The sequence below is a fragment of the Lontra canadensis genome, unplaced genomic scaffold (assembly GCF_010015895.1).
Source record: "Lontra canadensis isolate GAN:19392208 unplaced genomic scaffold, GSC_riverotter_1.0 scaffold82, whole genome shotgun sequence".
In the NCBI taxonomy this organism is placed as follows: domain Eukaryota; kingdom Metazoa; phylum Chordata; class Mammalia; order Carnivora; family Mustelidae; genus Lontra; species Lontra canadensis.
In genome coordinates this window covers 3,961,663-3,974,432 of record NW_022631076.1, presented here as the reverse complement: position 1 = coordinate 3,974,432, position 12,770 = coordinate 3,961,663, and the positions used below count along the sequence as shown (strand labels likewise).

General features: G+C 36.7%; 1 protein-coding gene across 1 annotated transcript in view; it reads right to left on the bottom strand.

The window, feature by feature from the left end:
* Positions 1 to 8,477: 8,477 nt before the first annotated feature.
* Positions 8,478 to 12,770, bottom strand: part of CCDC68 (coiled-coil domain containing 68) — a 49,943-nt gene continuing 45,650 nt past the window's right edge. The window contains exons 10-11 of the mRNA XM_032882449.1: positions 12,268 to 12,344; positions 8,478 to 9,924 (exon numbers count right to left, since the gene is read on the bottom strand). Of these exons, the coding sequence (XP_032738340.1) occupies positions 9,867 to 9,924; positions 12,268 to 12,344 (135 nt within the window). The 3' untranslated portion in view covers positions 8,478 to 9,866. The remainder of the gene's footprint in view (positions 9,925 to 12,267; positions 12,345 to 12,770) is intronic.

The window sequence follows — 12,770 nt, the reverse complement described above, 5'->3', positions numbered from 1 at the left end:
TCCTTTTCTTTCCAACAGGTCTTGGAAATCATGGCTAATATCCCTCAGCTGACTTAGTCTTTAAGCCTCATTAGCAAATTTTGTAGAAGCAGGCATGTCTGTCTTTCACCTAATGGATCCTATATTTAATCAATGGCTCTTGTCCATATGTCCACTGGAACCTCAGAATGGTATCTGTCCTTAGTAAAGTATTAACATATTCTTATATTTACTCTTTTATTCTCCGGGTTATTTTTCCAAATGCTCTTTAAGAGGAGGCTCAGTATTATAGAAAGGAAAGTGGCCAGAAAGAACAATTTGGGGACCATGAGCATGTCATTGAATAGCATAGTGACTTCTCAGAGGGAGTGTATAAACCCTGCGTGCCCCATAGGGTTCATGTCAGGCTCCAAGGAGAATCTAAGAAATCGGTTTGCAAATTATGTTCCATTTCATAAACAGGCACTATTATCATAAGCTAAGCATAATTTAAAAATTACAGTAATTAAAACCACTTGTGAGAAGAAATGACATAGCAGGGACGAAACGCTAATTTTAGTAGTGGGTGCTGGAAGCAATCAGTGGTTAAGCAGCTTGAGGTCATTGTATTTGATTAAAAATGTTTAACATATCTCAAGTTATTGAAAAAATACGAGTTCTATGTTATTTTATATGTCATCTGGCATTTCTTCCAAGGAGTCCAATTGCATTCTAGATAGTATATTAATTACATCTTGGTCAAATCCTCCTTGTACAAGTAGGGCTTTTGTGTCCATCGCCTTGTAAAAGATACCGACTGCATCTGAAATTGCCTAAGAGAAATCAGTTATCCTGCTTAATGTGTTAAATATAGACAATGTTCTAACATAACACTGAAGTGCTTCACTGTATTCCAACGGTCTACCTTTAAGTGATATTATTCTCATTTTTAGGCTAAGCACTTTGGATTTTTTTGTCTGTCGTCTCCATGGGTCTATTTTGTCTAGTGCCATGAATGTAAATTAAAACCTTCAACATGGAGTTTTTATTCTATGTGTCCCCGAGTAGACTGTGGTGCCTGACAAATACCGTTAGATCATTATTTTGTTGTACCAAAGTTCTAGTGGCTTCAGAAATCATAGCATCCAATGATTTTGTGGTGTCTGGGTTTGAATACTGTGGTGGCGAACTGTATTCAGTGATTGTTTCTGCACATTTTTCAATAATAAAAATGCATTTTTATCAATTAGTTTGTGGACTCAAAGCAAACTTATTTTTGTGCTGAAGCTGAATGTTAAATTGGTTTCAACATGGAACTTGTTTCTCGTTTAAAATGGTATCCTTTAGGGAGCGCCTGGGTGGCTCAGTGGGTTAAGCCTCTGCCTTCAGCTCAGGTCATGATCTCAGGGTCCTGGGATCGAGCCCTGCGTCGGGCTCTCTGCTCAGCAGGGAGCCTGCTTCCCTTCATCTCTCTCTCTCTGCCTACTTGTGATTTCTGTCTGTCAAATAAATAAATAAAATTAAAAATAAAATAAAATGGTATCCTTTAGGAACTCGGAAATAAGAAGTGACTTGGATTTAGCCAAGTGATTTTTATCCATCTGTCTAAAATTTTTCATTTATTATTTTTTTAAAGACTGGGTTTTGCAAGGAAAATGTTCTAGTAATTTTGAGGGATCCATGTGTAAAATTAGCAGTTAACATGTTGAAGTATTCTATGACGCATAAGCACCTCGGTATATTATAGCCTGTTTCTTCCTCATCATAAAATGCTGAGGCAGGTGATGGTAACTTCCTTAGTCCCAGGCTGGTGAAGGGACTAATGTTCAAGGCCAGTTGAAGACCACGGCCATACAGCTTCCTTTTTTTTTTTTTTTTTTTTAAAGATTTTATTTATTTGACAGACAGAGATCACAAGTAGGCAAAGAGGCAGGCAGAGAGAGGGGAGGAAGCAGGCTCCTCGCTGAGCAGAGAGCCCGATGTGGGGCTCGATCCCAGGACCCTGAGATCATGACCTGAGCCGAAGGCAGAGGCTTTAACCCACTGAGCCACCCAGGTGCCCCAATACAGCTTCCTTTTAAGTATTCCTTTGCAAAAGCTGCCTTGTTCCCAGTGTTGTTCTCATTCCATATGTTAGTTAGATAGTCTTTGCCAAGATAATGATGAGTTTTTAATTTAAAGATAAACAACTCTCCCACTGCAAGCAAATAAATCCTTGGCCCCATGCTTTCCACTTGACTCCCTGGTAGCAATAATGCTGTTTCACAAAGGCAGAAACTGCCCCCCACCCCCGGCTTTATCTTAATCTTAAATAATTTATGACAAGTCATTAAGGACTTGCTTTTCCTAATGGTCTTATAGGATTTTCAAATAGTCATAGCACGCTCCATCTTGGGCATGATCTGCTTCTTCCTCTCCTACTCCCCCTGCTTGTGTTCCCTCTCTCACTGTGTCTCTCTGTCAAATAAATAAATAAAATCTTTTAAAAAAAACCACTGTATGTAAGGTATTGGATTATTCACTCTCTCATACCAAGAACAATTTCATTTCTAATATAAAATTCTAATTCTGAGGGTGTCTGCGGGGCTCAGTTGGTTAAGTGTCCACACTTGGTTTTGACTCAGGTCATGACCAGGGTCCTGGGATGGAGCAGCACATCGTGTTCTGCTCACCAGGGAATCTGCTTCCCCTTTCCCTCTCCCTCTGCCACTTCCCATGCTCATGGTATCTCTCTCTCTCTCCAATAAATAAATATTTTTAAAAAATAAATAAAGGAGCACCTGGGTCACTCAGTTGATTAAAAAGCTGCCTTCGGCTGAGGTCATGATCCCAGGATCCTTGGATGGAGCCCACATCGGGCTCCCTGCTCAGCGGAGAGTCTGTTTCTCCCTCTCCCTCTGCCTGCCGCTCTGCCTACTTGTGTTCTGTCAAATAAATAAATAATATCTTGAAAAAAAAAACCTGAAAAAATTTAAAATTAAAATTAAAAATAAATAAAAGTATAATTCTAAGAATGTGAGCATTGTTCTTCTGTCAGAAACTCATTTAGGTGACTTCTGTTATGCTTTACAAAGCCAATAGGCAAATTAGAATTTGACTAAGGTGATAGTATAGGTATTAGAAATGTTTTGTGATAATAATCAGATTGTTGAAATTATCAAAGCTTGAAATCACTTGTGTAGGTATCTGAGAAAATGACTCTTCTTTACCAAAAAGATTAAAAAAAAAAAAAAAGTAGCAGCCCGGTTAACAGCAGACTTCAATCTGTTTGCTTTAGTCTCCAGAGAAATTTATATCCTGACTCATTCACTGATTAAAAAAAAAAAAAAAAAAAAGCAGCAGCAGAAGGAATGATTTGGAGTCGTGCTAGTTAGTTATTGGATTATGAATACATATTACCTAACTTCATGGACCCTCTTCTCCTCCCTTGACTCCAAGAGCACTTCCTCATGAGTCCTCTAGGCCAAGAGCGTAAAGTCAAAACAAGGCCACTTGGCTGAACCTCATGAGAGTGTTCCCTTCACTGTGCCTTCCAGAAAACACGGGCTTTCTCAGCATGTTAGGAAAACATAGACAAACAAGAACCGAGATATGGATTCCTAAAACTCATTAGCTTACCACTGCTCAGAATTCAAAGAACTGGAAGGATAACTTATTATTCAAATAAGAGCAATGATTTATACAAAGGACACGTGAAAGAACATGTTGCATGGAAAATGATTTAGACCATATTGGGACTTATTCTCCAGCTGCCAGTCCAGCTGCGCTGATGTCCTGGCTATTCCGGGACACACCTGGTCTGCCTGTCCTCTGGAGCTGGTGCACCTGTGCTTGCTTCTTCCTGGACCCTTCCTCCACCAAATAACACCACCTTTGGTCACTTTCCTAGCCTTCTTCCTGTTTTTGCTTAAATGTTATCTTTAAAGAGAGAGGTTTTATTTACAATAACTATCCTGGGATTCCTGGGTGGCTCAGTCTGTTAATCATCTGCCTTTGGCTCAGGTCATGATCCCAGGGTACAGGGATCGAGCCTCGAAATGGGTGCCTTGCTCAAGCGGGGAGTCTGCTTCTCTCTCTGCCTGCTGCTCCCCCCGGTTTGTGCTTTCTCTCTGACAAATAAATAGAATCTTTAAAAAAAAAAATGACTATCCTATTTAAATTACCAATCCATAGTTACATTTAAAATTATCACCCAGTTTAAAATTGCAACCACAAGACCTCCCCCCCCCCCCGTAACTCCCGACCCCTGTGCTCTGCTTTATTTTTCTTTACTGTCCATGGGATGTCTCTGACTTTATTATGTTTTTTTGTCCCTAGAATATATTTACATGAAGGTAGAGATTTTTCTTTTCTTTCGTCCCTGACACATGCATGTCCTCTTATTTCTCTACTGTCATAGCCCTGGCATCTAGAACAGTGCCTGGCAAATAGAGGGCACTCAATAAATATCTGTTGAAAGGAAAAAAATGAATGAATCTTATGTGAGAACCTGACGGGTGGTTAAAGAATAACATAGTTATTAATTATATAATTATATATTATTATATAATTACATTTTATAATAATATATATTATATTAATATATTATATACATTATATATTATATAATATATCATACATTATATATAATAATTATAATTATATAGTATATAATTAATTATAATTATATAATTAACTTAAATTTTTTTAATACTTTTTACTAATTTTTTTACTGATTTTTTTTACTACTTTATTGAAGTAAATATTTAAATTGTACAAGGTATTGATTTTTGTCATGGAACACATCCATGACATTGCCAATATCAACACACCAAACGTGTCTACTCTGTTTCTCTGTACTCCCATGCAATCTTTCTCTCTACTCGTGTCCCCAGGCATATACTGATTTGCTGTCACTGCGGAAACACACAGTACGTCCGCTCTCTTTTTCCTCTAGATTCTTCCACTAAGTCTAAAGATTTGAAGTTTATCCACTGTTGTATATATTTGTTTGTGCTTTTTGTTTCTTTTTATTGAGTTATATTCCAACACATAGATGTACATTTTGTTTACCTGCTCACCTATTAATGGATATCTGTTTTGTTTTTAGTTTTGGGGTACTACAAAAAAAGGTGCTATGAAAATTCGGATACACGTTGTTATGTGGACAAAAGCTATTATTTCTCTTGGGTAAAAAAACCCCGAAGAATGGAGTGGCCAAGTCATATGGCAGGTGTATACTTAACTTGTAAAGAAATTACATATTTACCGAAGTACTTATACCATTTTTGCGTTCCCACCTTTAGCATATGATTTGGTTGCTCCACATACTCCATAAGGCCAGTCTGTTTATTTTAGCTGTTCTAGTGTTGGTTTTTGTGCTTATTTCTTAGAGCTTTTCATTTGTATTCCCCTGATAACTAATGGATTAAGCATCTTTTTAATGTGTGCTTTGTAATTTGTCTATCTTGTTTTATGAAGTGACTTTCCAAACATTTTTGCCAATATTTTTTATTGGTTTGTCTTCTCATTATATTTCAAAAGTTCTTTAAATATTTGGAATACAAATCCTATACATGTGCTTATTTTCACCCATTCTGTAGGTTGTTTTTTTAAAAATTTGTTTAGTGGTGTCTTTCAAAGAGCAAAGTATTTGAATTTTAATCAAGTCCAATTTTCAATTTTTTTCTTTTATGGTGTACTCTTTGTGTACTATTTAAGGATCTTGCCTACCTTATCTTCTCCTAGAAATTTTATAGTTTTAGCTTTATATTTAAGCATATTGTCCATTTAGGTTAATTATTATATATTGTGTGAGATAAGAATTAATACTAATTTTATTTCACATCAAAACCTGGACTATTTTCAGCACCATTTAGAAGAATTTCCTGCCTCCTTTCAATGGCCTTGTAACCTTGGTCAAAAATCAATCACGTAGATGAGTCTATTTATGGATTCTCCTTTCTATTCACTTATATATCGGTCTATGTTTTCACCAATCCCAAACTGTTAATATGTTGAGTTTTGTATTTTAACTTTGTGATCTGTGACCTTGTTGATTTTACTCATTAGTTCTAGTAGCTGCTTGGCAGATTCATTGACGTTTTCTACATCAACAGTTATATGAACAACAACAACGGACAGTTTTACTTTTCCTTTCCAATCTGTGTGCTTTTCTCCCCTTTTCTTTTTCTTGACATATTCCAATGGCTAGGACTTACAATATAATGTTTAAGAAAAGTGGTGAAAGCAAGCATTTTACCATTAGTTTTTCATCATTAGTTATAGTTACCAAAGGCTTTTTTGTAAATGCTCTTTATCAGAATGGTAAAATTTCTTTTTCCCAGATTGCTAAGTTTTTATTATGAATGAATGCTGAATTTTGTCAAATACTTTCCTTCACTTATTAATACACTTACATAGCTTTTATTCTTTGTTATGGTTAATTATACTGATTGATTTTCAAGTGATAAACCAACCTTGCATGCCTAGGGTAAATCCCAATTTTTTGTCATTCTAGTTCAATTTTTATCACTTATAAGTATATATTTTAATAATAACAAAACAATTAGATATGGTTATTTAAATATTTATTGCATCTTTAGTATTTCCCACTAAAAAAAATAATGAAGTGAGGAAGTAAAAAAGGGAGGAAGTGAGGAGAATGATAATGATGACATTAGTTGAAGGAATTTTCAGTCCTTTTTTTTTTTTTTAAAGATTTTATATATTTATTTGACAGATAGAGATCACAAGTAGGCAGAGAAGCAGGCAGAGAGAGAGGAGGAAGCAGGCTCCCTGCTGAGCAGAGAGCCCGATGTGGGGCTCTATCCCAGGACCCTGAGATCATGACCCGAGCTGAAGGAAGAGGCTTTAACTCACTGAGCCACCCAGGTGCCCTGGGAATTTTCAGTTCTTGATGGACTGGGTCCCTACGTCAATATTGATGAGGATTCTATAATTATTCCCAGCTCAGAGGAGAGGTGAAGATTTTCAAAATAAAGAAATAAGAAAATGTTTGAGGAGTGTTTGTAATTTTATAATAATGCTGCTATTTTTTCAGATTCAGAATAAAAACTTAATAGATTACTTTTTCCATCAATTTGGATCCAGGGAAAATCAAGAGAAAAATTCAGGGAGCTATCTAAATTTAATCTATTCATTGGCAAAAACAATTCATTTATGAAGGGTTATAATGTCATGAACAATCAAATAAAAATGACTTAATCCACTTATGCATAATAGTTTTAATGTAAAAAGAAATAACAAAAAATATGGTATCAATTTCTTTACTGTAAGGCATACCATAAGCAATTATTCAAAAGATATATGTATTATACCTATTGTTTAGACATTTCTTTTTGTTGCTGCTTAAACATTTCTTAATGATAATTTGTAACAATATATAATCAAAGTGAACTAAGTTTCTTTTTATCTCCCACCTTCCTGTATTCACTTCCAGGTCTACCCCAGACCTTCTTATTTAATAAATAGATTAGTGTAATTATTAGTATAATTATTTAGACTATAATTGAACTGGTGTTCCTTTTCCTGTGTATCTTGTGTGGTACTACTTTTAGGTTAATGTTTTTTATTCCCCACTGTGATCATTTATTTTATTGCTCAGAAATATGTATTCAAAAAACATTCTAAATGATAAAGACTGAAACAATAAAGATATAGGACATAATCCACGTATGACAAATAAATGATACTGCTGATGTTACTAAAAAGATACTTTTGTATTTGAAGAGTCCAGACATTTTTTAAGCTTCTGAAACTGCTTGTTCTTATTCTTAGGAAATCCAAAGACCATTCCAGGGTGAACATGGAGAACCCATGACCAGTCCTATCACATCCAACTGTACTCCCATATTCAAAAGTGAGCAGAGTTAAACCTAAATTAAATTCAACAGTGTCTTCCCATTTTTGACTCTAGAATACATTATTCTAATGAGAATCATTCTAGTTGTTAGGTCAGTCATATGGATCCATTCCAAACTCTCATATTTATTACCATCCAGCATGGTGATTAGAGTATAAAAGGAACCCAAAGTGGTCTTCAGGTGAAAGGTGAATTTTTTTACCATACCACAAATACTTGACAGAGTTCATGACCCCAATGCCCCTACAAATGTGCCTGAAAACATTCTACCAAAAAATCTTCCATGTGGCATAGGTCATGATGATAAATATAGAATTAGAAGATTTTTAGCAGGGACATTTTTCTGAACTAAGTTCTCATGAGGGCAATCCAACAGGTGAAAGGCCAACTTAAATGCAGCAAAATATTTACTTTATGAGTCAAGGTTGTTTCTGACTGTCATTCATGGGATAATGCATACAGCGAACAAGGAAGCTGAGCTTGTTAAAAGTAGCAAAAAGAGAGGTATTTCCATTGTGTGGCAATACCTCGGACCACCATGTGGGCAGGTAGAAGGACTACTGATAGCCAAGTCAGAGGTCCAAATCCTTGCTCCATCATTAGCAGCAGGGAAAAGTCCTGGACCTCACAGGATCCACCCTTGGAAGATGGGGTAATAATATGAGGCCTGTTGGGAAGATTGAAGTAATTAAGACAGGTTAAGTACTTAGAATTGTTCCTGGTATAAGAACTGTGCCATAAATGTTATTCAATAACTACACTTGAAAAACTAGGAAGCAATAAAAACGTGAAGCATGAAATGCATACACATAGTGATGCAACATTTCAAGGATTACAGTACTTTGATAAATTTATAAATACATTACTTTATCTCATTTGTATGTATTTTTAACTATTTCATAGATAATACTGCTATTTCACATTCTACATTGAAAGACTTCCAGCATCTTTCCTGAGAAAATGTTTACAGTCATATGTCTGAGAGGATGATCAAAAGCCTTACAAGTAATTCACCCTTCAGTGGGGGCTAAGGCTGCCCATTATTCCTTTAGTTCAAGGGTTTTCTCTTCTGAGTGTCAGCATTTTTGCATTTCTGCAAATCAGAGTCTGGTTTTCCTCATAGCAATCACAAACTTCACCTGTGATGAATGCCTGTATCAAAATGTAAATGCACTTTCACAAAAGCACTGGACATTTAATTCCAATTCATGAATTCAGCATCTTCGTGGCTGCAGACAGTAGCCACTATTACTCTAAACCCAGAACATACACATTTTTATGGAGGTATGAGCTGACAGCACTGTGTTTCTATTCTTCCCTCCAAATACTTGCGTAGATAATATAATGAATCTTGAAAGGAAAATTAGTCACAAAGCCAGAGTCTCAAGCTCCATTTCTTTGTACTTATTTGTGGGTTGTCTCCAGCAACCAATTTTCAATCCCAATTGAAGAACAATGGCTTTCTAAAGTGTGGTGGGATGCCATGATTCTCAGCTTTGGAGGGTTATGTGGGTTGGGGAATTCGCTAAAAAGAACCTACTCCTTTTCCTGTCCATAATGCAGTAGAGAGTAACTCTCCCATGAACACTGGGTCAGGAGATGAATTTATAAATTCATGTTGAGAAATTTTATTATCCAAGGCTAACTTTAAAATGTATCATTTACTCAGACACACATATATTCTTCCATTTTTATACATAAAAACCACTATCAGAAAGTCATTGTTGACAACCTTAAACCACTCCCTTCAGCAAAAATCTGCAAGAAAGATTCAGATCTTTTTTTAAGTTTAAAGCAAAATTCCTCTTCCATCGAAAGCCCCTGGTGTCTTCACCCATTTAGTAAGTTTTGAAGAAAGAGTTCCTTCCCTTGAATATACATTTGATTTTCTGGAATGTCATCTTCCTGCAAAGCTGTTGATGTATAGTAAATTCCACTGAATGCTGGCAGTGAGCCATTTCAACATGAAAGTTTACGCTCTGTTTCAAGGAATAAATAAGATTCACGCAGCAATCTTTCTCATTCAGATCTTCAGCCAGTCAGCTCATTTCCGGAGCTTAATCAACATCACATAGGGCGTCCGGTCGACAGTCTCCAATTCCCTTTAGAAAAGACCATACAATTACCAAAACTGAGCACTTTTAAATTTTAGTGATGTAAGTGCTGTATCACCACCATTACCATCTCCACCACCGCTCTACTACCCAGTATGAGAACAAGAGTGAGGAAGAGGGAGGGGAGGGGAGAGAGAACGAGAGCCCCTATCTGCCATTCCACACAGTGAAGACAGACACTGCTGTGACTTGGAGACAATAAGTAAATCAACCCTTCTTCCAGGACGTTTTTAGTTCCGTGGGCTTCTCAGTCTGAGCTTCTCTCTTAAACTATGTGAGTCTAGTATTTAAAATATATATGTATGTATATATGTTCACACACACACACACACACACACACACGCATGCTTCTATGTGTGTTCTGTTGTTGTTATCTAAGAACATGACCCTGAATCTCTAGCAAACACTTCTTTTGGTGTTGGAGAAGTATCTCTATGTTCTAATGCTCAAGGGAAACACCTTGCTTTTTAGTACTTACTAGATATATAGAACTACATTTTATGGATGATTAAAGAGATTTGCCTGGATTACTCTTTAAATGTACATGATTTTTTCCCCCCTTAACAGCTACTTTTCTACTCCAGTCTCTCCCTTGAGTTATAATTCCATTGCCTACGGGCGAACCCAGACTTCCCAAACCATGCTACCGCCTACATTCTCAAAGCAGCTGATTGGATATATTCATCTTACAAAGACGAGATCTACCAAGTCACAGGAAGAAAAAAAAAAATCTCTAAAACTAAAAGAACTTTGACAATTAATTTACTATAGTTAAAGCATTGGTGGTAGAAGTCATTCTTTCCAGCACCTTCCCTCTGTACCAGCTAGAGTATCTGCATTCCGTACTGGAGTAGTTACAGTATAGAAACAACCAGCTTTTCCCTCCTCTACTGCACTCTGGGTGCATTCCCTATAGGGTCAGAACAGCTGAGAATGGCCACCATGCCTCACCACTCCCAAGGGGACTGGTATCTGGTAAGGAAACAAAAAAAGCAATCACCTTCCTTTCCCTTGGAAAGTCATGCTTACTCTTCTATTCTGGACTCTCCATTTCTTCCTTCGCTGAAGTGACTACTTCTCTCACTGTTTCTGAATCGTAGGTATTTCACTTCCTCCTTTAATCTTCCTGGGGCTTAATTTCTTTTCTTTATTGGAAGTTGCAGGGCCAGTGGCCAAACAGTTGATAACTTAGCATCTGGGAGCCCAATTCTAGAAGACTCGATTCAGAATGGCTTCATCTCATCTCTAATTACATATATCATTAGCAAAGTGAAGCAGGCCTGCGGGGAATTCTGAAGAAGGAGATGGATCTACCTGGTTTCCTGGACGGATGCTAAACACAGCAGGCCTGATTTTCTACCTCAGGCACTGCAACCAGGAGAGTTTCAGAAAACAGGCTTTTGCCCTAGAGAGATTAGACTGGGAATTCAAAAGCTGCTAGAACAGGAAGTTTTTAATCACTTTTTAAATGGTTCATGTAATTAAAGACTATGTTTTCTTTTAAGTGATAATTTCATAGAATATTATGGAAATAACATTGGAGCCCAGACGTCTTTTTTCTTTTTTTTTAACTTGTTATTTTACCACTAGAAAGTGAGTTTCATGGTTTCAACCATCATTTTGATTGCTGTCCTGGGCCATTATCATTGCTTGATTCAGTCATTATTAAGTAGTTACTGAAGACATTTGCCCTTAGCAATGCAGGAAATAAAGGAACTATTCCTGCCTTCTTAGCATTGATAATCTACCTGGTTTGAGATACAGAAGTGGGCATTGATGCTACAGAGCACAGGAGTTAATGGAGAAACAAGGACAATAGAAAAGAAATGATGTGCGCTGCTTAGAGAAATTGTTGGAGCCAAGACTAGGCTTGTTAAATGGCACAAAGCAAGAAAAGATATCTAGGGGTGCCTGGGTGGCTCAGTGGGTTAAGCCTCTGCCTTCGGCTCAGGTTATGACCTCAACATCCTGGGATCGAGCCCCACATCAGGCTCTTTGCTCAGTGGGAAGCCTCTCTCTCTGCCTGCCTCTCTGCCTACTTGTGATCTCTCTGTCAAATAAATAAATAAAATCTTAAAAAAAAAAAAAGAAACGATATCTAAATTTATTCACTCATTTTTCCAGTAAGTATTTCTATATTAGGCTTTGAGGGTTCAGTGATGAACAAGTAACAGGTCTTCTTCTCAAGAACTGGGAAACACAGTAAACCAACGACTACATAAGTATTAATAGATTGGAATATTTCTCCAATGGAATAAACGTCAACATTCTTGAATGTATGTCCAACAGAAGCTGTGAAGGCAGATGGCAATGGGGGAAGGAAAACCTTACCTTGTAGAGACAGACTTAGATACAGTTGTCCTAGGCGTTTCAGACCAAAGTGCCACTTTGGTTTTTAGTTCTTTATTCTACAGTTGAAAAAAAAAAAATGTACAGAGATCACAAAGGTAGCACATTCATTAGCCACATGCTTAATGCCTCTGATCATCCTACCACCGACGTCCTTCCTTGGCACTGAGCTTGTTGTTTCAGGCACGCTATTAGAACACAGAATGTAGCCAATTGAGAGTCCCTTATGATCTCTGAAATTACAAACACATCTTGAAAAGTGCATAATTCTCCAAGAGATTAAAATGGAGTAGTCTACGTGAGCTTCTGAAATTTAACAGCTGAAATATGTTCTATTTCACATATACAGATGCAAAAAAAAAAAAACAAAAAACCAAAACTTCATAAAATACTTTGTTAAAGAACCTTTTAAAGACACCCATGATATTGATTACATTTGTCATTCTTGGGCAATCTCTTGATTATAAACTCCATGAAAATAACAC